At 44.2% G+C, this 23524-nt stretch overlaps 1 protein-coding gene across 1 annotated transcript in view; it reads left to right on the forward strand.

Annotated features, from left to right (window-relative positions):
- Nucleotides 1–23524, forward strand: part of LOC103606053 (dynein heavy chain 9, axonemal-like) — a gene marked incomplete at its 5' end in the record, with an annotated part of 130202 nt that overhangs the window by 79148 nt on the left and 27530 nt on the right. The window contains 4 exon segments of the mRNA XM_008590649.1: nucleotides 2350–2497; nucleotides 5837–6011; nucleotides 13202–13375; nucleotides 13856–14063. Of these exon segments, the coding sequence (XP_008588871.1) occupies nucleotides 2350–2497; nucleotides 5837–6011; nucleotides 13202–13375; nucleotides 13856–14063 (705 nt within the window).

A 23524-nucleotide genomic window follows, 5' to 3' on the forward strand; every position in this document is an offset into this window, starting at 1 on the left:
TGTGATGTTTTTTGTTATTCCTTATAAATGTCTGGATAGTTTTTTCCATTTCTGAGAAAAATGTCATTGGAATTTTGATGGGGATTACATTGAATCTGTAGATCACTTTGGGTAATATGGACATTTTCACAATGTTAATTTTTCCGATCCAAGAGCATGAGATATCTTTCCATCTTCTTGTGTCCTCTTTAATTTCTCTCAACAGTGATTTGTAGTTCTCTTTGCAGAGATTTTTTTACATCCTTGATTAACTTTATTCCTAAATATTCTATTTTTTTGGTGGCCATTGTAAATGGGCTAGCTTTCTTGATTTCTTTTTCTGCATGTTCACTGTTGGAGTTTTGAAATGCTACTGATTTTTGTGTGTTGATTTTGTATCCTGGAACTTTGCTGAAATCATTTATCAGCTCTAAGAGTTTTTTGGTAGAGGCTTTAAGCTGTTCAATATATAGGATCATATAATCTGCAAAATGGACAGTTTGACTTCATTTTTCCAAATCTGGATGCCTTTTATTTCTTTCTCTTCTCTGATTGCTCTGGCTAGTACTTCCAACACTATATTGAATAGGAGTGGTGAGAGTGGGCATCCTTGTCTAGTTCCCATTCAGGATGATATTGGCAGTGGGCTTATCATATATGGCTTTGTGTTGAGATATTTTCCATCTACACCTAACATGTAAAGAGTCTTTATAATGAACAAGTGTTGAATTTTGTCAAATGCTTTTTCAGCATCTATAGAGATGATCATATGGTTTGGTTTTTGTCTTTGCTTTCATTGACGTGGTATATCTCATTTATTGATTTGCATATGTTCAGCCAACCTTGCATCCTTGGGATGAATCCCACTTGATCAAAGTGGATAATTTTGTGTATGTGTTGCTGTGTTCTGTTAGCTAGTGTTTTATTGAGGATTTTTGCATCTCTATTCATCAAGGACATTGGCCTATAGTTTTCTATTTTTGTTGTATCTTTGTCTGGTTTTGGTATCAGGGTGATGTTTGCCTCATAGAATGAGTTTGGGAGAATGGCCTCTGTTTCAGTCTTTTGGAATAGTTTGTAGAGAATTGGTATCATTTCCTTTTCAGTGGTTTGGTAGAACTCTGTAGTGAACCCATCTGGTCCTGGGCTTTTCTTTTTTGGGAGCTTTCTGATAACAGCTTCAATCTCTTTTATTGTTAATGGTCTGTTTAGATTTTCTATATCTTCTTGGCTCAGTTTTGGTAGTTTGTATGTGTCCAGAAATTTATCCATTTCCTCTAGATTTTCAAATTTGTCGGCATATAGTTGTTTATAGTAGTCTCTAATGATTCCTTGTATTTCTGAGGTATCAGTTGTAATATCACCTTTTTCATTTCTAATTTTTGTTGTTTGGGTCTTTTCTCTTCTTTTCTTAGTTAGCCATGCTAAAGATTTGTCAATTTTATTTATCTTTTCAAAAAAACAACATTTTGTGTCATCGTTTTTTGGGTTTCTATTTCATTTAGTTTGATGTGCAGGTTTTTTAATATCAATTATATCTCAATAAAGCTTCTAAAACAGATTTTAAAAATAACTATGAAATAAATATTTAAAAAGAGAACTTATTTGGTCTCTAGCATACTGTCAGATTCTCTTTCAAGGATCTGTGCTAAGGCTGATGAACTCAGGCCAGGAGAATTGTCTCCGCCATCTATATCAGTTTCCTTGGGCTGCTGCAACAAGTATAACAAATTACCACAAACATGGTGGCTTTTACAACAACAAAAATTTATTTTCTCATATTTCTGGAAGTCAAATGTCCAAAATCAAGTTCAGCCAGGCTGTGCGCCCTCCAAAGGCTGGACAGAAGATTCCTTCCATGCATCTTACAGCTAAGGCGTTCTTTAGTTTATGGCCCCATAACTACAATCACTGCCCACTTGTAAATGTCCCACCCAGGTAATCCAGGATAATCTCATCTCAAATTCCTTAGTTTAACTACATCTGCAAAGGCCACTGTTCCAAATGAGATCACGTTGATGGGTTGCAGCAGTCAGGACATGGACATATCTTTTGGGGGGGCCACCATTTGACCCCATATGTGACAAGTATTGCTAACGACTTACAGCCTCCTTTCCTCTTGAGCCTAGACTTGGCCCTTCTTCATGCTGCTCTATTCATCGATTATCAACCAATTAAATTTGGTCCTCACAAGCAAACCCATTTGCTGTCTCAGACCTAGGTCAGATTTCTGTACTTTTAAGCCCAATCTTCTGTACATTTCCTAAACAGAAAAAAAAAAAATAACTCCCTGGGGCAAAGAATATTCTTGGATAGAATATTCACTGACATGTATAGAATATTCAGTGAACATTATTCTCTGTGCTCCAGGGATCCTGTACATCAACCCGGCAGACTTGGGATGGAACCCCCCTGTCAGCAGCTGGATTGACAAGAGGGAAATGCAGATGGAAAGAGCCAACCTGACCATTCTGTTTGACAAGTATCTTCCCACCTGCTTAGACACACTCAGAACCAGGTAGGCCGAGGGATGGGAGGGGAGCAAGTGAGGGCAGAGATAAAGAGCCCATTGGCTCATACCTGATGTCCCACTGATTTTCTGTCCTGTCCCCAAAGTCAGATGTCCCCAGAGCATTCCCCTCCAGGCACAGCAGATAGCAGAGGGGACACAATTCCTCACAAGCATGTAGGCAGAGGGGAGGGAGCACTTTGGACCACAGCAGCAGCGATGTTGGGAGGGGCCCCAGACCCTCTTCTTCCATACGCCCTGTCCTCACCCTAAAAAAATCAAACCACATTCAAAGTGAATTTTGTATAACTAAAAATTGAGTTGTAGTCAAGTAGGTGACAGAGTGGTATATATTAGGTATTTAATGAAACACTTATTGATTTTGATTTTGTAGTTTTTATGTTTGGGGGTCAATAATTATTTTTCCAAACTTCAGTATTTTCATAAACCTTTGAAAATGGCTTTGAATGTGGCCTATGGAGTATATGGCCTGGGGATCTCGTGGGATAAAGCAGCCCTGGTCACTGGTCAGATCTGGAAGTGGGCAATAGGGTTTAGGGTCACCAATGTGAGAGGCTAGTGTCACCAAAGAGTTAAAGTACCAGAGAGGGGTAAGGTTTTACGAAAATAATCTATCCCTGTTCTTTATCTTTTCCTGAGACACTTGTCCAATATATCTTTTGACTAAAGGTCAGGCTGTTTCTCACTCTGGGCATTTAGAACAAGATATGCCAAACTCTTGTGCATCTGTGTGTGCGCATTACTGTGTGCATGTGTGAGTATGTGTGTGTGTGTGTCTGTGTGTGTGTGTGTGCTGGTGTATGCACATGCCTTTGAAGCCAGCTTTGAAGAATCTAACTATATGAAGTCTATCCAGTGACAACACCCTTCCTTGTGGTTATCAAGGAAAAAATAATAATAATAGCTGTCACTTATGAGTGCCTGATCTGGATATCCTTTCATTTCATGCTCACAGCACTCCTAAGAGGGCTAACCATCCCACAGATTAGGGAGCTGAGGTCCCAGGGTGCTCCCAGGGCATGACGGCATGTTAGTAATGTAGGTGCTTGCTTCAGATCCTTACTTCTATTTTATACGGACACTGTATCATAATGACAGCTTTGTGCAGCTCTGTTACTACAAAGCCATGGATGGCAACACATACCAGTTTTTTTTTTTTAATTGAACAAGCAGGCCTCATAAAGGGCAATTATAAAACAACATTGTTTTATTTCCCACCGTTCCTTCAAACCCTTTGATAGAGCTGTTTCTCCTCCTGCCCCTGGATGAGATTCTAGGTCAATAACCATGACTTTTCTGGTCACTCTTCAGTAACAAAAAGGCATCTGATCACTTCCAGTCATACACACACACACACACACACACACACACAGTTAGTCCTTTTAAAATGTAAAGGATCAAATACCATTTATAATGGAAGCTTCTGCTCTGTGCCCCGCAGCTCAGCTTAGGCCCGCAGTGGGAAGGGAAGGGTTCTTGACTTCTTACTCTACCAGCCACCCCCTTCTGACACTGTCAGGGCTGCAGTGGGACAGAGAGAAGACAGGATGGGGCAGGAGAGGTCTCACTTGGCTGGACCTGGTGTGGCCTTAGTTACCCTGACTGTGGCAGATCCTGAAATCCAACTCCTTCTCTTTGGGAGCTTTTGGGAGCTCCTTAGACCCCCCCCCCCAACTGGAGTTCTCATCTTCTGTTCCTTGAAGAAAACAAGTGCCCCTCCTTCAGCCAATCCCCATATGCCTTGCCTAACCCCTTCAGGTGCCCCCCTCAGCCAGAGCTCAAACAACCCCACGTGCACATGCCCACAACTGGATTCCAGCAAATACTCACCCGTCCTTTGCTTTGACAAACTGGATTGCAGGCTGCCCCACAAGCAACCTCTCTACACTCCACTGTGAGATCGGCAAGTCTCCTTGGGGTTTTCCAGGCATGGGTCCTTCACCAGCTCAGACTAGTCCTGTAGAAATCCCTTTCCCCAGCTGTTAGGGACAAGCACCTGCCTCCCCTCCAGGGGAAGGCACACCTAGAGCTCTCTACAAAATCCTGCATCCCAATTTCTGGCCCCTCCAGCATCTTATACTTTGATCCTCTATATCCTTGAGAGGGTGAGGGACCAGGTTGCCAAACCCCTTGCAAACCCCACCTAGGTTGTCTGGAGTCTCATTTTGGAATGTAAGGGCAGTTGGTACCTATTGCCCTGGTTCTTCATCCAACACTGAGCCTGAGATAGTGCCATTTCTTTATTTTCTTACAAATATGTGTCCAGTAAATGAAGGAAAGCCAAGCAAGGAGCAAGCACCCTCATCACTCATGGAAGTAACACCTAGACTGTTAGACCACTGCACAGTATTGTTGTAAGGATTGCAACTAGATTAAAACAAGCACACACACAAAATGCTGAAGAGAATGCATGCTGGGCAACTCGAGGCCCAGGGCTGGTAAATGACTTGCAAGGTGTCAGTTGGTGGTGTTACTCATCTTGTGACAGCAGACTCTGCCTCCCTGCAGCCCATGAGCTCGTCATCCCATGGGAGGTGGCAACATGGGTTGAATGTGTGGCTACATGGTGTACACGCATTATGACGAGAGTGCGCAAGGAGAGAGACGTGTGTGTGCATGTGTGTGTGCATGTGCGTGTGCCCACTCCTGCTCCCTTGAGCACAAGATGTCTTTTGTGCATCTCTTGATATCTTCCTTTTAGTCAATACCCCTAGAGATGAGATTAAAATTACAAACTTCAGGCCAGGGCAAAGTCATAGAAGTGTATTTTCAGATGAGGAACTCTGTACAGTTACTCATGATTGTATAAAATAACCATCTGTCCTGGTCTTCAGACAAAACTCTGGCCCAAGAAAACATGTTTTCAGTGTGTTTTCATAGGAGGAAAATCTCTGAGGTGAAGGAGTGAAAGGACAAATCTCTCAATTGCACCCATATTGCATTTTTAGGTTCTTTTTGACAATTGAAGAAATTGAGTGAAAAGTGAGGTGTTTGCTTGCTTTCTTGCCACTGCCTGCATCCCAGGGACTGGGGTGGTCATCACTGTGAAGGGAAGGGAGGAGGAGGATGGGGGGTGTCAGCGGAAAGGAGGGTGAGGAAAGGAACCTCCTCAGGAGAGCTCTGGCCCTCACTCCTTTACAAAGGACGCTGACCCAACAGGAGCAGATGAGAGTGAAGACTTATGTGGCACGTGGTCCTCCATAACCCCAGAGCACTTAACAAATCACTGAGTCCACCAAAAGCGTGTGGGTGCCACAGCTGCCCAACAGCGCCTCAAGGATGGAATAGCCGTAGTGCTTCAGAGCACGTCTGCATCTCTCTTTGCAGGTTTAAGAAGATAATTCCAGTCCCAGAGCAGAGCATGGTTCAGACACTCTGCCACCTTCTTGAGTGTCTCCTGACCACAGAGGACATACCTGCCGACTGCCCCAAGGAAACCTACGAGCTTTATTTTGTGTTTGCTGCCATCTGGGCTTTTGGGGGAGCAATGGTCCAAGATCAGGTAAGGCGACGTGCTGAGGTCAACACCAACATTGAAATCTGCATCAGCAAAAACTGATCCTTCAGGGGCCGGCCCGGTGGCGCACTGCTACAGTGCGCCGCTTGGGAGCACGGCGGCGCTCCTGCCGAGGGTTCGGATCCCACATACAGACCGGCCGCTCACTGGCTAAGCGAGGTGCGGGCGCAACACCGAGGGTTGCGATCCCGTTGCCAGTCCCGGTCCAGTACGGGCGCAACACTGAGGGTTGCGATCCGGTGCCGGTCACGAAAAAAGACAAAAAGAAAAAAAAAAAAACTGATCCTTCAACAGAGATTTGGAAGATAGGACAGCTAAATGTCAGAATTAACTTGAAAGCAGAAAACTATGTAGTTATCTACCTTTTGCTCTGATAAAGACATCAGTCCCCATAGAAGGGCCTCCCGGGGTGAGACAGATAAGGTTGTGGTGTGTTTGGAGCTTTTGGGTGAACACATCTGTGCTTTCTGGGAGAGTTGTACAGTGTTTGAGTTTAAACAACTGCTGGTATATATATACTACGTTGTCAGGCAATGTGTGCTTTATAGCCAGAAGGGTGGAAGGATGCTGTGCTATAGAAGCTTGAGTGGAAGGAATCCCTTCAGCCTTCTAAAAATCTTCCAGAACTACATGTACCACTCCATAGCCCCGAAACCCAGAGCTGTCCAGAGAAGGCTGGGCCAAATGTCAGTTGGCATCTAGGACTAGGAAACTGAATTGGTATGCATTTGTCTCACAGTGTTGGCTGCTGTAGCCTCTTGCTGTTTGGAGGTAGAGATGTTGGCTTGAAATATCTTAGCATCCTATTCTCCAACTGACTGTAGTTATCACGCAATATCATACAGAGGTTAAAAACATGGACTCCTTTCGCAAGTTTTTAAGTAAACAATGCAGTGTTGTTAATTATAGGCACTATGCTATGCAGGAGGTTTATTTATCTTGGACTTATTCATCTTGCATAACTGAAACTTTGTAGCTTTGACCAATATCTCCCATTTCCCCTTAGATCTTGGCAGCCGCAATTCTACTCTGCTTCTATGAGTATGACTATTTTAGATTTATCGTGTAAATGAGATCATGTAGTATTTGTCCTCTGTGTCTGGCTTATGTCTCTTAGTATAATGTCCTCCAGGTTCATCCTTATTGACATAATGTCAGGATTTCTTTCCTCTCTATAAAAATTTGCTGAGAGAGTAGATCTTATGTGAAGTGTTCTTATCACAAAATAATAGCGATGATAATAATAAATAAGAGGGCAGGAGGAATCTTTGCTGGTCATGGATAGGTTTATGCATAGATTGTGGTGCTGATGTCAAAGGTGTATTTTTTTTAATTGTATGTATTTGTGGGGTATAGTGTATTGTTTCAATACATGCATATATTGAACAATGATTCACTTAGGGTAGATAGCATATCCATCACATATCTCCAAGCTCATCAAGTTGTATGCATTGAATATGTACAGCTTTCTCTATATCAATTATGCTACAATAAAGTGGTTCGAAAAAATAAGCTTAGGAAAGCAAAAACAAAAAACGAAAAACAGAAAAGAAGAAGAACATGGCCTGTGGATTTTAATTGTAACTCTACTGCTATTATCTAGGGACATAGGGTGAGTAACCCAAGTGCTCTCTACCTCACACTCCCCATGTGTGCAAAAGATAATGACAGTGGTGCCCAGTTCCTAGCATGGCAGTGAGGATTAAGCAAATGTGTGCTGTTCTCATCACCCAACATGAATGCGTGCAAAGCACTTAGAACAGTGCTGGCATGCAGATGTGCTTATTATTGATATTCTCCTAACATAAATGCTCAGTTTTACAGCAAGTATCTGGTGCCTCTCTCACAATAGGGGATCAGACCAAGCTGCAGTTGCTAGAGGGTTATGATTTACTCTTTCTGGTCTGGGTTGATTGTGAGTCTCTTTCAAAGAAAGGTAAAAAAAGTTTCAGCCTCCCAAGGCAAAGCCATGTTCAAGGAATAGAAAATGGAAGTGAGCTGGGACAAAAAGCACTAATGGCGAACTTCTTTTCCATTTTCTCAGACCCTGGGTGTAACATCCATCCTCCCTCCCACCACTCCCTAATGTGTGCTTTGGTGCTCAAAATTCAGAAAGCAGCTCTCTCAGGCTCTCAGGAAGTGCCTTTGTCCATCTTCTTCCGCAGAGCCATGTGCCCTGGGGCAGAGAGGGAGCTCTCCAAGGGCTGGAGGATGTGTGGACCAGGAGTTTGACAGCTGAGCATTTTGTGTGGTCTGTTCTGCAGTCCTTGGAGCTTCTCTGTCAACTGCCTCTTTGATAGCTTTACATCTCTCCTTTAGGCAACGAGGCACAGAGTCCAGCAGGATGGATGAGACCTAACTGAAGTGCACAGAGATCCCAAATGCATAGGTTATTGCTCTCTACCAAATGCACTCTCTGACCTTTCCACTATTGAAATGTCTGTCAGTGAGCAACCACTGGGCTCTCTCCCATATTGATGCTGAGCAGACAGTGGGGTATCAGGACAAAGATACTTGGTCAATTTTTCTATCTCTTTATAGAAAAAGTTAAATCTACTCAACTCTTTAAAAGCCTAGGAAAAAGCATCCCTCCAGGCATCCTGGGCTCTGGAGCACTTGGAGAAGTGGGCAGATATGCTGGCACATGGGGCGAGGACAAGGGAGAAAGCTTTTAGCAGCAGGAATTCTCCAAGACCCCCTACACAACCTGCATTAAAGCTACACACCAAAAATAGTGCTGCAAATTGGAAAGTGGGAATTTGGCCAAAATTCCATCACCAATGGAATACCAATGGTGCTACATTTAAAAAGTTGTTATTAAAGCAAAGCAGAAATACAGAAAGGAGCCTGTACCTGAGTAGAAGGTCCAATTTAAAAAAAACAAAAACAAACCAAAAATAAAAATAAAAACTGTTCTGGTTGAATACTTTGCAATAATCACAGAAAATGATCTCTCAGAAGTGTATGGTAGAGAGAGCTCCAGAATGGGAGACTGAAAACCTGGATTCAATTCCCAATTCTGTCTTTTTTTTTTTTCCTTTTTGTCTTTTTTCGTGTCGGGCAACGGATCGCAACCCTCAGTGTCGCGCCCGTACCGGACCGGGACCGGCAACAGGATCGCAACCCTCGGTGTTGCTCCCACACCTCGCTCAGCCAGTGAGCGGGAACCGGTCTGTACATGGGATCTGAACCCTCGGCGGGAGCGCCACCGCGCTTCCCAAGTGGCGCACTGTAGCAGTGCACCACCGGGCCGGCCCCCCAATTCTGTCTTTTTATTGTTGCTTTGCGTTGCTTTGCCCCCCCACAGATTTGTCACCCCACTTCCCCTGGGTGATGGAGACACAAAGGATTACTCAAAGCCCATCTCTCCTGAGCAGCAAGAAGCCCTAAAGAGGTTAAGTTCCCTGGGAACACTCAAGCGAGAGCCAAGCCTTCCATTTGGGAAATTAATGTTGAATTGGGGTTCTCTTCCTGCATTTATTTTCCAGACCAGGAAGTTACAGGAAGAGAACAAAGGTGGTTCTCTTTCAGTGAACAAGCCAGATGACATTCCAGTAAGGCAATTAAGTGGTCTTATCAACACAAGCCTGATCTTAGGAAACATTCCTTCTTATGGCAATTTCTCAGTATCTTTACATAACAATCAGTAACTAGTGTGTCTTTGAGCCAGCAACGTGCTGTGCTGCAATTCTTATCTTGCAACAGAGACTTATAGCCTGAGGAAAATTTTCTGTTCTTGCAAGGTCAATATTTGAAACTGCAAGGCTTTGGAAAACCAGGCCCTGTGAAGTACATATGCTTTTTAGTATATTCCACATTTCATATATAAAATAGTGATAATTTTAACTAGCCAGAATAATTGAGAGCATTGTGAAGTTAAAAGAAGGTGAGATTGGGTCCCAAACTCTGCTGCAGAATGCCAGTAAAGTCTTAGTGTCACCCAGGTTAACAGGCAGGGAGAGAATCCAAAGGAGATGGGGATTTCCAAAGGGGTCTATTCATTAAGGCCCATTGCTGGAAAGATGCCCACAGTGCTGAGTTGAGAAAGGACCATTGGGGTCAGCTCAGCAGAGACTATCTTGTCCTTACAGTGTCCAATAATAGCAAAATGTGAGGTCAAGCCCCAGGTTATGGGGGTGAGATAATGTCAGCATGGCCTGGCTCATGACTTGGTTGAGAAATTGACCAGGTAGCTCAAGGTGGAATCAGAAGGGAGGAAAAGAGAAGATCCACAGCCTCATTCTTTTTAAAGGTGGTCCTCATCTCAGTGTTTCCATATAAACCTAAAATTTGGTTTTCATAGAAACTTAATTGTCTTATTCTTCATAGAAATAGAAAAAACAATCCTAACATTCATATGGAACAACAAAAGATTCTGAATAGCCAAAGCAATCCCGAGCAAAAATAAATAAATAAATAAAGCTGGAGGCATAACACTCCCTGACTTCAAATTACACCATAAAGGTATAGTAACCAAAACAGCATGGTACTGGTGTAAAAACAGACACTCAGACCAATGGAACAGAATAGAGAATCCAGATATCAACCCACAGACTTTACAGCCAACTGATCTTCAACAAATCCCTCTTCAATAAAAGGTGCTGGGAAAACTGGATATCCATATGTAGAAGAACAAAACTAGTCCTGTACCTCTCACCATTTACTAAAATCAACTCAGAACAGATTAAAGACTTAAATATAAGACCTGAAACTTTAAAACTCCTGGAATAAAACATAGGGGAAACACTTACGGGAGTAGGATGAGCAAAGACTTTAGGAATAAGACCCCCAAAGCACAGGCAACAAAAGAAAAAATAAACAAATGGGATTATATCAAACTAAAAAGCTTCTGCACAGCAAAAGAAACAATGGAGTGAAAAGACAACCTACTGAGTGGGAGAAAATATTTGGAAGCTATGCATCCAACAAAAGATGTTGGATTAATATCCAGAATATACAAGGAAATCAAACAACTTACAAGTAAAAACAAACAAACAAAACCCGATTAAAAAATGGGCAAAGGAGCTGAATAGACATTTCTCAAAGGAAGACATATAAATGTCCAACAGACACATGACAAAATGCACAACATCACTCAGCATCAGGAAAATGCAAATCAAAGCCACATTGAGATACCATCTCACCCCAGTCAGACTGGCTGTTACCAAAAAGGCAGAGAATAACAAATGCTGGCGAGGATGTGGAGAAAGGGGAACACCCTACACTGTTGGTGGGACTGTAAATTTATGCAGACATTGTGGAAAATGGTATGGAGGTTTCTCAAACAACTACAGTTAGAACTGCCATATGATCCAGCAATCTTACTGCTGTGTATATACCCAAAGGAATGGAAATCATCATGTCAAAGGGACACCTGCACTCCCATGATTGTTGCAGCTCTACTTACAATAGCTAAGATAGGGAAACAACCTAAATGTCCACCATCAGATGACTGGATAAGGAAAATGTGGTATATTTACACAACGGAATAGTACTCTGCCAAGAAAAAGAATGAAATCCTGTCATTCACAGCAACATAGATGAACTTAGAGAAAATTATATGAAGTGACTAAGCCAGGCACAGAAAGGGAAATGCCACATGTCCTCACTCATAAGTGGGAGCTAAAAATAATAAAGAAAGATACAACAATCACAATAATATGTTGAACTTTCACGAGGAGAGAACAGAACTGAGGCCACCAGAGATGGGAAATGGGGAGGGGGAGGGGAGTGAAGGAGGAATTGGTAAAGGGACTCGAAAAATGATTACATTGTGTAATGTTTAATTTGCTAATCATCCTGATTTGAGCACCACATATTGCACACAGGTATTGATATTCAATTGTGTACCACAAGGTATGTACAACCAACTATGTTTCAATTTTTAAAAAAAAGAAAGTTAAAGGTCTTCAAGATTTTATCCATGAGATTAAAATGTTGATTTTTCCTTGGCTTCTGATTAGAGAGATCAACCTTGGGAAACTACAGGGTCCCCTTAATCTGAATTCAGATCAGAAAGAGAACAGCACATACGTCTTTGTCTTAGGGTCTATTTCCATTCTCATTTTAAAGTGAAATAATTCAGTCCTACTTATTTAAGAGATGGCAAATGAGGACGCCCTGTCCTCAGAACCCAGATTGGCCACCCTGCAGCGGGCTCCCTGGTCTGTCCAGCCTTTGAACCCCATCTTTGGCCTGCCTTCTGTGCACATCCCCTGAAATGCCCAATCTTGGCCTCTTTCCTTTTTAGGATTTTTCTTAAGTCTGTGCATTCGAAGGGTGGGTTTGCTCTCCTGGGGGGCTGCCAGCAGCACCAGGTATACTTTGGGTCTGTATGTGTGTGTGAGAGAGTGTGCATGTGCTCTCGTGTGTGAGTGTGTGTGTGTGTGTGTGCACACTTTGGCTTGGACACAGTAAGAGAGTCCGAGTCCTCTGTGTGCACAGCCCTGTCCTTAGGAGACTTGTGGTCAGGTATCTGCACATGTAAAGTCTGTGTCCCTACCTGCCCCTTCTGTCAGGAAGGCCAACAAAGCTTTGTCTCCTCTGCTGCTCCTAGATTTTAGAATTTTAGCTCTTGAAGGGACCTTACAAATATTCCTTTCCAGGACTTCATTTCATAGGTAAGGAAACTGAGGCACAGAAAGAAGTGACTTGCCTGTGGTTACATACCTGGCTCCCCTTCTGAGGCTCTTCTCACTTAGCCACACTGTCCCCCCAGTGTCAACAGTCACCCTTCTAGTCCCTCCATCCCGGAAACTGCTGCAGGCCTCGGGCATCTAGAGGATGTTGTCTGGTCTCTCTCTTCAGAAAGTCTTGGGCCACACTTGCCCATATTCTGGTCCCAGGGTCCACTCTCCTCTCTCCTGCAGCCATCTTCACCTTTTGGTGGCTGTGAGACATCCCAGTGCCAGGGGGGGCTCAGCCGTGTGGTCAACCAAGGATGCCCATACGAGCTCCAGAGCAGCAGCTGTCCAGGGGAGCTCCATGCAGCTGGGCCTCATCAGGGCTGATCCTAAGGGGAGCCCTGACTTTCCAGAGGGCTGATCCATCCAGCACGCCTGCACAGGCAGGGGCACTTTGTATTCTTCCCTGACCTTCAGTCTAATGCCAGTGCTACCTGTCTGGGCTTCTGGAGCTCTGGACAACCTTGTCCCTGACCTGTCTTGTTTTTGCAGCTGGTGGACTACCGGGCAGAGTTCAGCAAATGGTGGCTGACTGAGTTCAAGACAGTCAAGTTTCCCTCCCAGGGGACCATCTTTGACTATTACATAGACCCAGAGACGAAGAAATTCGAGCCTTGGTCCAAGCTCATCCCCCAGTTTGAATTTGACCCCGAGATGCCTTTGCAGGTGAGTGTGGCTGAGCAAGGACATGCACTCCCTATGGATCTACAGCGGCTCTAGCAGCAGCCCCTTACCTGTTTCCAAGTGTCTGACCATGCTAGGAGCTGGTCAGCCCCCAGCTGCACGCCTTTTCAGAGGAAATCATAGATGTCATGAAGTCTCAGGCTCCCCTTTAGGCTAGGAAACTTAAATACCAGACCCAGCAGGCATCGTGGGGGCTAGGGGAGGAGCTGGCAGAGGCAGAAGTTTCTCACGTACATCAGAGAGGCCACAGGGAGACCGTCAAGAGCAGGAGAGGAAGGCAGGGGTGCTCTCTACCAACTGCAGGGAGCCCCAGGGTGAGTGTGTAGGACGGGCTTACTGTGGGCATGAGGGAAGCTCCACCCTGACGGGATCCCCTCTTCTGAGATGCTCGGGAACATTCTATGATGCATCTGTTGCTCCCTGGGGCCCACACCTGGCACCCACGTCATGTTCCCGTTCCAGGCCTGTCTGGTGCCCACGACCGAGACCGTCCGCATCTTCTACTTCTTGGAGCGGCTCATGGCGCGGCAGCGGCCTGTCATGCTGGTGGGCACCGCCGGTACTGGCAAGTCGGTGTTGGTGGGAGCGAAGCTGGCCAGCCTCGACCCCGAGGAACACCTAGTGAAGAACGTGCCCTTCAACTACTACACCACGTCGGCAATGCTGCAGGGTGAGGACACGGGGGTCACAGGCCGGGGTGTCTGGGTAGCCGTGTCACCTGTCACAGAGCTGGGACAGAGCGTCAGGTGCCTGCCTGGCTTGACTTTCCTCTGGCCCCAACACTGTGTGTTTCCTCCAAACCCCCCTCCTCCCCTCTGTCCTTCTTCTTCCACTCGCCTCTGTCCCACTTCTCCAGTTACAGTGCCCCATTCCCTGCCCTTTCTCCCTGGCCCATTAAATGCCTCAAGGGCAAGGTGTTCATCACAGAGCAGTGCAGCACCTTGGTGGCAAAGAGAGCTGAAAGCCATGGAGAGAGCCACATGGACTTGTAGACTTCCAGGTGTCTAGAGACCATTTCATTCCCTCCTCGTATATCATAGACAGCGAAACTGAGGCTCAGGGACAAGGATGTGATTGCCCAAGGCCACTGCCAAGTGGCACAGCTGGCATGACACATTGCTTTCCCGACTCCACATGGACCATGCTTCCCACCAGTGTCCATACACTGGGCTCCCAATGGACACGGGCCCTCTGGGGTATGGCTTCAGGGTCACTGCTCACTGCAGGTGTTCTCCCCTCGCCAGAGTCGTTCCCTCAAGTCTCACTTACAGCAGGTTCTCTTTTCTCATAGAAACACTCAACACATTAGCTAAAAACAGCTTTCTTTTGAAGAAGGGTCCAAGCCAATCTTCTGATGAAAGGAGGAGCTGGGGAGAAACCCCGTTTTTACTCCCCAAACAGCAACATTCTGGCCCCACTCTCTGTCACTTGGCCTGGGCTTTCCCGGATGACTCTATAGTGCACACTCATACCTAGAATGCAAAATCCACCAAAAGTAAAGAATTCAGTGTATGAGCTATTTGCAGACTGATAAATTATAAGCCACAGCTTATCACATGAAAAGTGAACCTTGTACTTTTTCTCTCTGAGTTCATCACCCAGGCCTCACCAGCTTGCAAAACAGCCTTGACCATTTTACCCAGTCTTCCTGCAGTCTCCACCTGGAGAAAACCCCAGAATCAAGCACTGTGGTGCTGCCTCTGCTGGCACTCAGTAGTCCCGGTTCCCTTGGGAGACACCAGCTCATATTCCCACCTTCTTTCTACACCATTTGCCGGTTCTGGGATTTGGATCCATCCAGCTGCAAGTGCTGGCGGGAAGCACCCATCTCTGTCCTCTACCTCTCGTAGCAGTGAAGAGCCTGGAGCCTGTTGAGGGTAGTTCATCCTGTCTCCCCACCACCTCCCTTAGTGACAGACACTTCTTCAGCTCTTTTTCCAAACTAGCCTTTGGGCTTCATCTGCTGCTGGGCTGGTAAATGTTTCACGACGCCAATCCCAATCCAGCAATGAATGTCATTCCAACATGAATGTTAACAAGGAAGACAAAGCGAAACGACAAAGACTTATGTCGGAACTTCACTAGTTTGTTGAAGATGTGAGCATCTTCTATTTGAATACTGAAAGAGTAGTTCTTCAATTTTTTGTTCCACAGTGTAACAGCTACAGACATGATACACTTTTTCTTTTAGTAATTTTCTCATTTTTTACATTTTTTTTATATTCTATTTTTTCCCCATCCTCTCCCCAATCTCCCTCCCCTCCCTACCAGCAACCCTAGATTTGTCCTCTCCCTCTGCAAATCTAACACACCACCATGGTATTTTCTTCCTTCTTTCTCTCTATGTTCCCACTTATGAGTGAAGACATGAGGTAATTTTCCCTCTGTGCCTGTCTTATTTCACTAACATAATTTTCTCCAAGCTCATCCATGTTGCTGAGAATGGCAGAATTTCATTATTTTTATGGCTAAGTAGTATTCCACTGTGTATATATAGCTCATTTTCCTTATCCAGTCATCCATTGGTGGACATTTACATTGGTTTTATATATTGGCTATTGTAAATAGAGCTACAATGAACATGGGATCAGTACTTTTTCCTCTGCCTGGCTTATTTCACTTAAGTAATTTTCTCTAAGCTCATCCATGTTGCTGCACTGGCAGAATTTCATTCTTTTTGGGCCGGCCCAGCGGCGCACTTGGTAGAGAGCAGTGCTTGGGAGCGCGGCGGCACTCCCGCCGAGGGTTCAGATCCCATATAGAGACCGGTCCGNAGATGCTCGGGAACATTCTATGATGCATCTGTTGCTCCCTGGGGCCCACACCTGGCACCCACATCATGTTCCCGTTCCAGGCCTGTCTGGTGCCCACGACCGAGACCGTCCGCATCTTCTACTTCTTGGAGCGGCTCATGGCGTGGCAGCGGCCTGTCATGCTGGTGGGCACCGCCGGCACTGGCAAGTCGGTGTTGGTGGGAGCGAAGCTGGCCAGCCTCGACCCCGAGGAACACCTAGTGAAGAACGTGCCCTTCAACTACTACACCACGTCGGCAATGCTGCAGGGTGAGGACACGGGGGTCACAGGCCGGGGTGTCTGGGTAGCTGTGTCACCTGTCACAGAGCTGGGACAGAGCGTCAGGTGCCTGCCTGGCTTGACTTTCCTCTGGCCCCAACACTGTGTGTTTCCTCCAAACCCCCCTCCTCCCCTCTGTCCTTCTTCTTCCACTCGCCTCTGTCCCACTTCTCCAGTTACAGTGCCCCATTCCCTGCCCTTTCTCCCTGGCCCATTAAATGCCTCAAGGGCAAGGTGTTCATCACAGAGCAGTGCAGCACCTTGGTGGCAAAGAGAGCTGAAAGCCATGGAGAGAGCCACATGGACTTGTAGACTTCCAGGTGTCTAGAGACCATTTCATTCCCTCCTCGTATATCATAGACAGCGAAACTGAGGCTCAGGGACAAGGATGTGATTGCCCAAGGCCACTGCCGAGTGGCACAGCTGGCATGACACATTGCTTTCCCGACTGGGCTCCCAATGGACACGGGCCCTCTGGGGTATGGCTTCAGGGTCACTGCTCACTGCAGGTGTTCTCCCCTCGCCAGAGTCGTTCCCTCAAGTCTCACTTACAGCAGGTTCTCTTTTCTCATAGAAACACTCAACACATTAGCTAAAAACAGCTTTCTTTTGAAGAAGGGTCCAAGCCAATCTTCTGATGAAAGGAGGAGCTGGGGAGAAACCCCGTTTTTACTCCCCAAACAGCAACATTCTGGCCCCACTCTCTGTCACTTGGCCTGGGCTTTCCCGGATGACTCTATAGTGCACACTCATACCTAGAATGCAAAATCCACCAAAAGTAAAGAATTCAGTGTATGAGCTATTTGCAGACTGATAAATTATAAGCCACAGCTTATCACATGAAAAGTGAACCTTGTACTTTTTCTCTCTGAGTTCATCACCCAGGCCTCACCGGCTTGCAAAACAGCCTTGACCATTTTACCCAGTCTTCCTGCAGTCTCCACCTGGAGAAAACCCCAGAATCAAGCACTGTGGTGCTGCCTCTGCTGGCACTCAGTAGTCCCGGTTCCCTTGGGAGACACCAGCTCATATTCCCACCTTCTTTCTACACCATTTGCCGGTTCTGGGATTTGGATCCATCCAGCTGCAAGTGCTGGCGGGAAGCACCCATCTCTGTCCTCTACCTCTCGTAGCAGTGAAGAGCCTGGAGCCTGTTGAGGGTAGTTCATCCTGTCTCCCCACCACCTCCCTTAGTGACAGACACTTCTTCAGCTCTTTTTCCAAACTAGCCCTTCTCTCGTAGCAGTGAAGAGCCTGGAGCCTGTTGAGGGTAGTTCATCCTGTCTCCCCACCACCTCCCTTAGTGACAGACACTTCTTCAGCTCTTTTTCCAAACTAGCCCTTCTCTCGTAGCAGTGAAGAGCCTGGAGCCTGTTGAGGGTAGTTCATCCTGTCTCCCCACCACCTCCCTTAGTGACAGACACTTCTTCAGCTCTTTTTCCAAACTAGCCCTTCTCTCGTAGCAGTGAAGAGCCTGGAGCCTGTTGAGGGTAGTTCATCCTGTCTCCCCACCACCTCCCTTAGTGACAGACACTTCTTCAGCTCTTTTTCCAAACTAGCCCTTCTCTCGTAGCAGTGAAGAGCCTGGAGCCTGTTGAGGGTAGTTCATCCTGTCTCCCCACCACCTCCCTTAGTGACAGACACTTCTTCAGCTCTTTTTCCAAACTAGCCCTTCTCTCGTAGCAGTGAAGAGCCTGGAGCCTGTTGAGGGTAGTTCATCCTGTCTCCCCACCACCTCCCTTAGTGACAGACACTTCTTCAGCTCTTTTTCCAAACTAGCCCTTCTCTCGTAGCAGTGAAGAGCCTGGAGCCTGTTGAGGGTAGTTCATCCTGTCTCCCCACCACCTCCCTTAGTGACAGACACTTCTTCAGCTCTTTTTCCAAACTAGCCCTTCTCTCGTAGCAGTGAAGAGCCTGGAGCCTGTTGAGGGTAGTTCATCCTGTCTCCCCACCACCTCCCTTAGTGACAGACACTTCTTCAGCTCTTTTTCCAAACTAGCCTTTGGGCTTCATCTGCTGCTGGGCTGGTAAATGTTTCACGACGCCAATCCCAATCCAGCAATGAATGTCATTCCAACATGAATGTTAACAAGGAAGACAAAGCGAAACGACAAAGACTTATGTCGGAACTTCACTAGTTTGTTGAAGATGTGAGCATCTTCTATTTGAATACTGAAAGAGTAGTTCTTCAATTTTTTGTTCCACAGTGTAACAGCTACAGACATGATACACTTTTTCTTTTAGTAATTTTCTCATTTTTTACATTTTTTTTATATTCTATTTTTTCCCCATCCTCTCCCCAATCTCCCTCCCCTCCCTACCTCCATGCCCAACAACCCTAGATATGTTCTCTCCCTCTGCAAGTCCAATGCCTCACTGTGGTCTTTCTTTCCTTCCTTCTTTCTCTCTTAGCTCCCATTTATAAGTGAAAATGTCAGTACTTTTTCCTCTGCCTGGCTTATTTCACTTAAGTAATTTTCTCTAAGCTCATCCATGTTGCTGCACTGGCAGAATTTCATTCTTTTTGGGCCGGCCCAGCGGCGCACTTGGTAGAGAGCAGTGCTTGGGAGCGCGGCGGCACTCCCGCCGAGGGTTCAGATCCCATATAGAGACCGGTCCGCTCACTGGTTGAGCGTGGTGCGGGCGCGACACTGAGGGTTGCGATCCCGTTGCCGGTCACGAAAAAAGACAAAAAGGAAAACAAAAAAAGAATTTCATTCTTTTTTATGGCTGAGTAATATTCCGTAGTATATATACACCCTGTTTCTCTTATCCAGTCATCCATCAATGGACATTTAGGTTGGTTCCATATCTTGGCTATTGTATATAGAGCTGCAATGAACATGGGAGTGCAGGTATCCCTCTGACATGATGATTTCCATTCCTTTGGGTATATACCCAGAAGTGGGATTGCTGGATCATATGGTAGAGTTACCTGTAGTTGTTTGAGGAACCTCCATACTGTTTTCCCATAACGACTGTACTAATTTACAGTTCCATCAACAGTGTAGAAGAGTTCCCCTTTCTCCACATCCTCTCAACATTTGTTATTATTCTCAGTCTGTTTGATTATAGCCAATCAATGGGGTGAGATGATATCTCAGTGTGGTTTTGATTTGCATTTCCCCGATGATGAGTTAAGCAGTTTAACAAGTACCTATTGGCCACTCATATGTCTTCCTTTGAAAAATGTCTATTCAGTTCCTTTGCCCATTTTTAATAGGGTTATTTGTTTTTTCACTGTGTATTTGTTTTAGTTTCTTGTATACTCTGGATATTAATCCCTTGTCAGATATATAGTTTACAAATATCTTCTCCCATTCTGTAGGTTATCTTTTTTCTCTCTGTTAACTGTTTGTTTGGCTGTGCAGAAGTTTTTTATTTTGATATAATCCCATTCATTTTCTTTTCTTTTGTTGCTTGTGCTTTGGGGGTCTTACTCTTAAAGTCTTTGCCCAGTCCTATTTCCTGAAGTATTTCCCATGTGTTTTCTTTTAGGAGTTTTATAGTTTCAGGTCTTAGATTTAAGTCTTTAATCCATTTCAAGTTGATTTTGGTACATGATACACTTTTAAATTTAGTCTGCAGTATTAACGTTTTCTCTATCATTTTCTTAAGTCTGCAAAACAAATCAAGCCCTGGTTTGCAGTGTTTGCCTGGTATCAAGATTCCCACCATGGGCAGTTGTAAGCTACCAACGTGATGTCAGTGAACACGGAGTTAGGAAGAGATACACAGTAGCACACCATTATAAAGTAATTCCACCTCACAGATACAATACATAAAAATAACCTCAAGAGCATAATAGTAAAATGCAGTTAAATAATTATGATGTGATGAGTTTTGAATATTTATTACCATTATTTTTAATGTAATTTACTTAATTATAAGTGTATCCAATTTATTTTTAAATAATGGCTGTGTTTAACAAGCTTGCAAAGTTCCCTCAGTTTCAACCATTAGCCACAGTAAACCTTTAGCTTAATCTTCAATCCATGAGGCCGAACACAGTCACCATGACATAACTTTCCATGTGACCTGAGGCCACCATGTTAGCACGTACCTGTGCTTGTAAACAGACTTCACATGCCTGGCTGGTTCAAATCTTAACACTGTTTAGTCTGCTTAAAATAGTTTCTCTTTTTTGTTCAAGGAAGGATAAACATCTACACTTATTTGCAAGCCTTAAGTTCAACAACTGGTCAGATTACCAGCTCTGCCCATTTACCCCAATTCTTCCTGCTATTACATCTACACTACTCCTACTAATAATAGTAACTGGCATTTATCAAACACTCACCAGGTGTGTGTCAGGCATAACCTGACTTTAGAATTTTACACTTTTTTTTTCTTACTTATTTAATCTTGAATAGCCCTGTGATGTAAGTGCTTCTATTACCTCCATTTTATAGCAGTTAAATAAGCTACCCTACGCCACACGGTGGTGGAGTCAGACAGTCTTACTCCAGAGACTGTGCCCTTAGCAACTAGGCTGTTCCGCCTCCTAGGTAAGAAAATATTTTAGTAAATGCAATAAATATTCAGTATTATTACTATTATCATTAGCGTATCATTTCAAGTATTCCAGACGAGTGATTTTCTGGAATTCTGTTAAAATGGTTTTATAATATGGAAAACAAAAACAAACGAAAAAACACTCTAAACTGAGGTTAGAAATTTGTAGCCAAAGAAAAGGAGATGAGTTTCTCACGCTGCCCTGACCTGTTATTCTCACCCCGGTTCCCTTACCTGGAGGGCGTTCATCTTCCCTCTTGTTTGAACACAGGGGATTCTTCAAAAAAGTCACAAGATGTCAAATAGAGCCAGGGTGGACCCTGGCTCTCTCTGCCGTTGCACATTCACCAAAACACAGCCCTGTCTGTCTCTTGTTAGTTCCCTAACAGCCTCTGTGACATTAGATCTTGATGTGGTGCCTCTCGATACAAGGGAATGGATACAGCAGCTGTCCTATAACCTCACCTGTCCAGAGCCAGCTAGGAACTGGGGAGTCAGCCAAAGCCCGGGAGAAGCCAGCACATACGTAACAAAGTCCATGCAGTAAGGCTCATGCCCTTGACTCTGAAAAGTGCTGTGTTCCCTTACATGGAATCTCCTCCCCGTTGTGCTCACAGTCCAGACAATCTCGATTACTAGACTTCTTAGCCTAAAACGTTTTAAGAGCAGCAAAATGGCAGGAGAAAGCACACTACCAACAATTAGAAAAGTGGGAGCCAGAAAACCAGTATCAAAGAAGGGAGCAGAGTACTGAAAAAGGAGATACATAAACTCAAAAGATAGCTGCTCACATCCCTCAGCAAGGAGGCAAACTGTTGCCCCTGTTTTACGAACCTGGACTCTTTTCAAAGCCCAGTGTTTCAACTGCTGTTTATACTGAAAATCCTGTGTATTTAAGAAAAGGTTGAATGTGAGGTAGTATAGTCTGCTTTAAAGAACAGGTAGCACACCCAGACTGATGTGCAAAATACGTGTTTCTAGTGTGCCTGTAATGGCAAAAGATGGGAAAGAGCCTAATTCTTCATATGATGAATTACTAAGCTACATTACAAAGAATGAGGAAATTTGGCATATACTGAGTTGGAACCATTTTCAAAATTTTGTTGAGCGAGAAAAGTAGGATAGAGAGCACTGTCTATAGTACATTCTGTATGTCTTGTTTAAAAAGAAATAAATAAAAATTTACTCATTTATATGATTTTTTTAAATGCATAAAATTTACCCATGTATAATACACACACACACACACACACACAGAGTATAGTTGTATACAACTACACTTAGATATCTCCAGAAGGACACACAGGAAACTGATAACAGCAGTTGTTTCCAGCAAGGGGAACTGGATGCTGGGTATGGGTGATACTTAAATTTTTTTTTTAAATTATGAAATATTTTAAGCATGCAGATAAGTACAGAAAATGATATAACAGATGACCACGTACCACTACCCAGATTTAACAGATGTTAAATGTTGACATTTAGCCATGGATCTTAGCACCAGCCCCATGCCTTCCTTTTTCCTACTCCTTATTAACCAGAATACTAAAGTTAATGTATATCATTCCAAGTTCACTTGTGTGTGTGTGTGTGTGTGTGACCGGTAAGGGGATCGTAACCCTTGGCTTGGTGTCGCTCACACCGCACTCAGCCAGTGAGTGCACTGGCCATCCCTATATAGGATCCGAACCCGCGGCTTCAGTGCTACCAGCACTGCTGCGCTCCCAGTGCCGCATTCTCCTGAGTGAGCCACGGTGCCGGCCCCCAAGTTTACACTTTTGATAAATACATGTACCCATAAAATATATAATGTTGCATGTGTTTAAATTTTAAAGATATACTGTATCTCCCTTTGGCAACTTACTTTTTTAACCATTGTTTCGATGCGTGCAGCTCTATTTCGTTCATTTTTCACTGCTGCATAGGAGTCCCTTGTGTGAATAAGAATTCATTTATCCATTTCCAACTAAAAAGCCCCACAATTATTTTTTACATTTTTCGCTTTTAAAAAAAAGTTTTAAGTTATCATTGACATGCAATAAACTGCATGTATTTAACGTGTACAATTTTATAAGTTTTGAAATATTTACACACCCATGAAACCATCAGCATAACAGAAATAATAAACAAACCCATTGCCTCCAAATTTGCCTCATGCCCCTTTGTCATTTCTCCCTCTTAACCTTCCTCACCCTGCACTGTTTCAGGCAACCACTGTTCTACTTTTTGCCACAATAGATTAGTTTGCATCTTCTAGAATTTTGTGTAATGAAATCACACAATACACACTCAATTTTTGTCTGGCTTCTCTCACTCAGCATGATTCTGAGGTTTATCCATGTTGTTGAGTGTATCTTTCTTTTCATTCTTGAATAGTAAGATAAAATATGTAAAACACTCAAATGATTCTTAGTATACAATAAGTGCTTAGTAAATGAAAGCTGTCATTATAATATTAACAAAATCCTCCTCAAATTTAAAAATCGATATTATGCAATAATTTCTTTTTTTTTTTTTCCTTTTTGTCTTTTTTCGTGTCCGGCA

Source organism: Galeopterus variegatus, unplaced genomic scaffold (genome assembly GCF_000696425.1).
Source record: "Galeopterus variegatus unplaced genomic scaffold, G_variegatus-3.0.2 Scaffold6249, whole genome shotgun sequence".
Classification (NCBI taxonomy): Eukaryota; Metazoa; Chordata; class Mammalia; order Dermoptera; family Cynocephalidae; genus Galeopterus; species Galeopterus variegatus.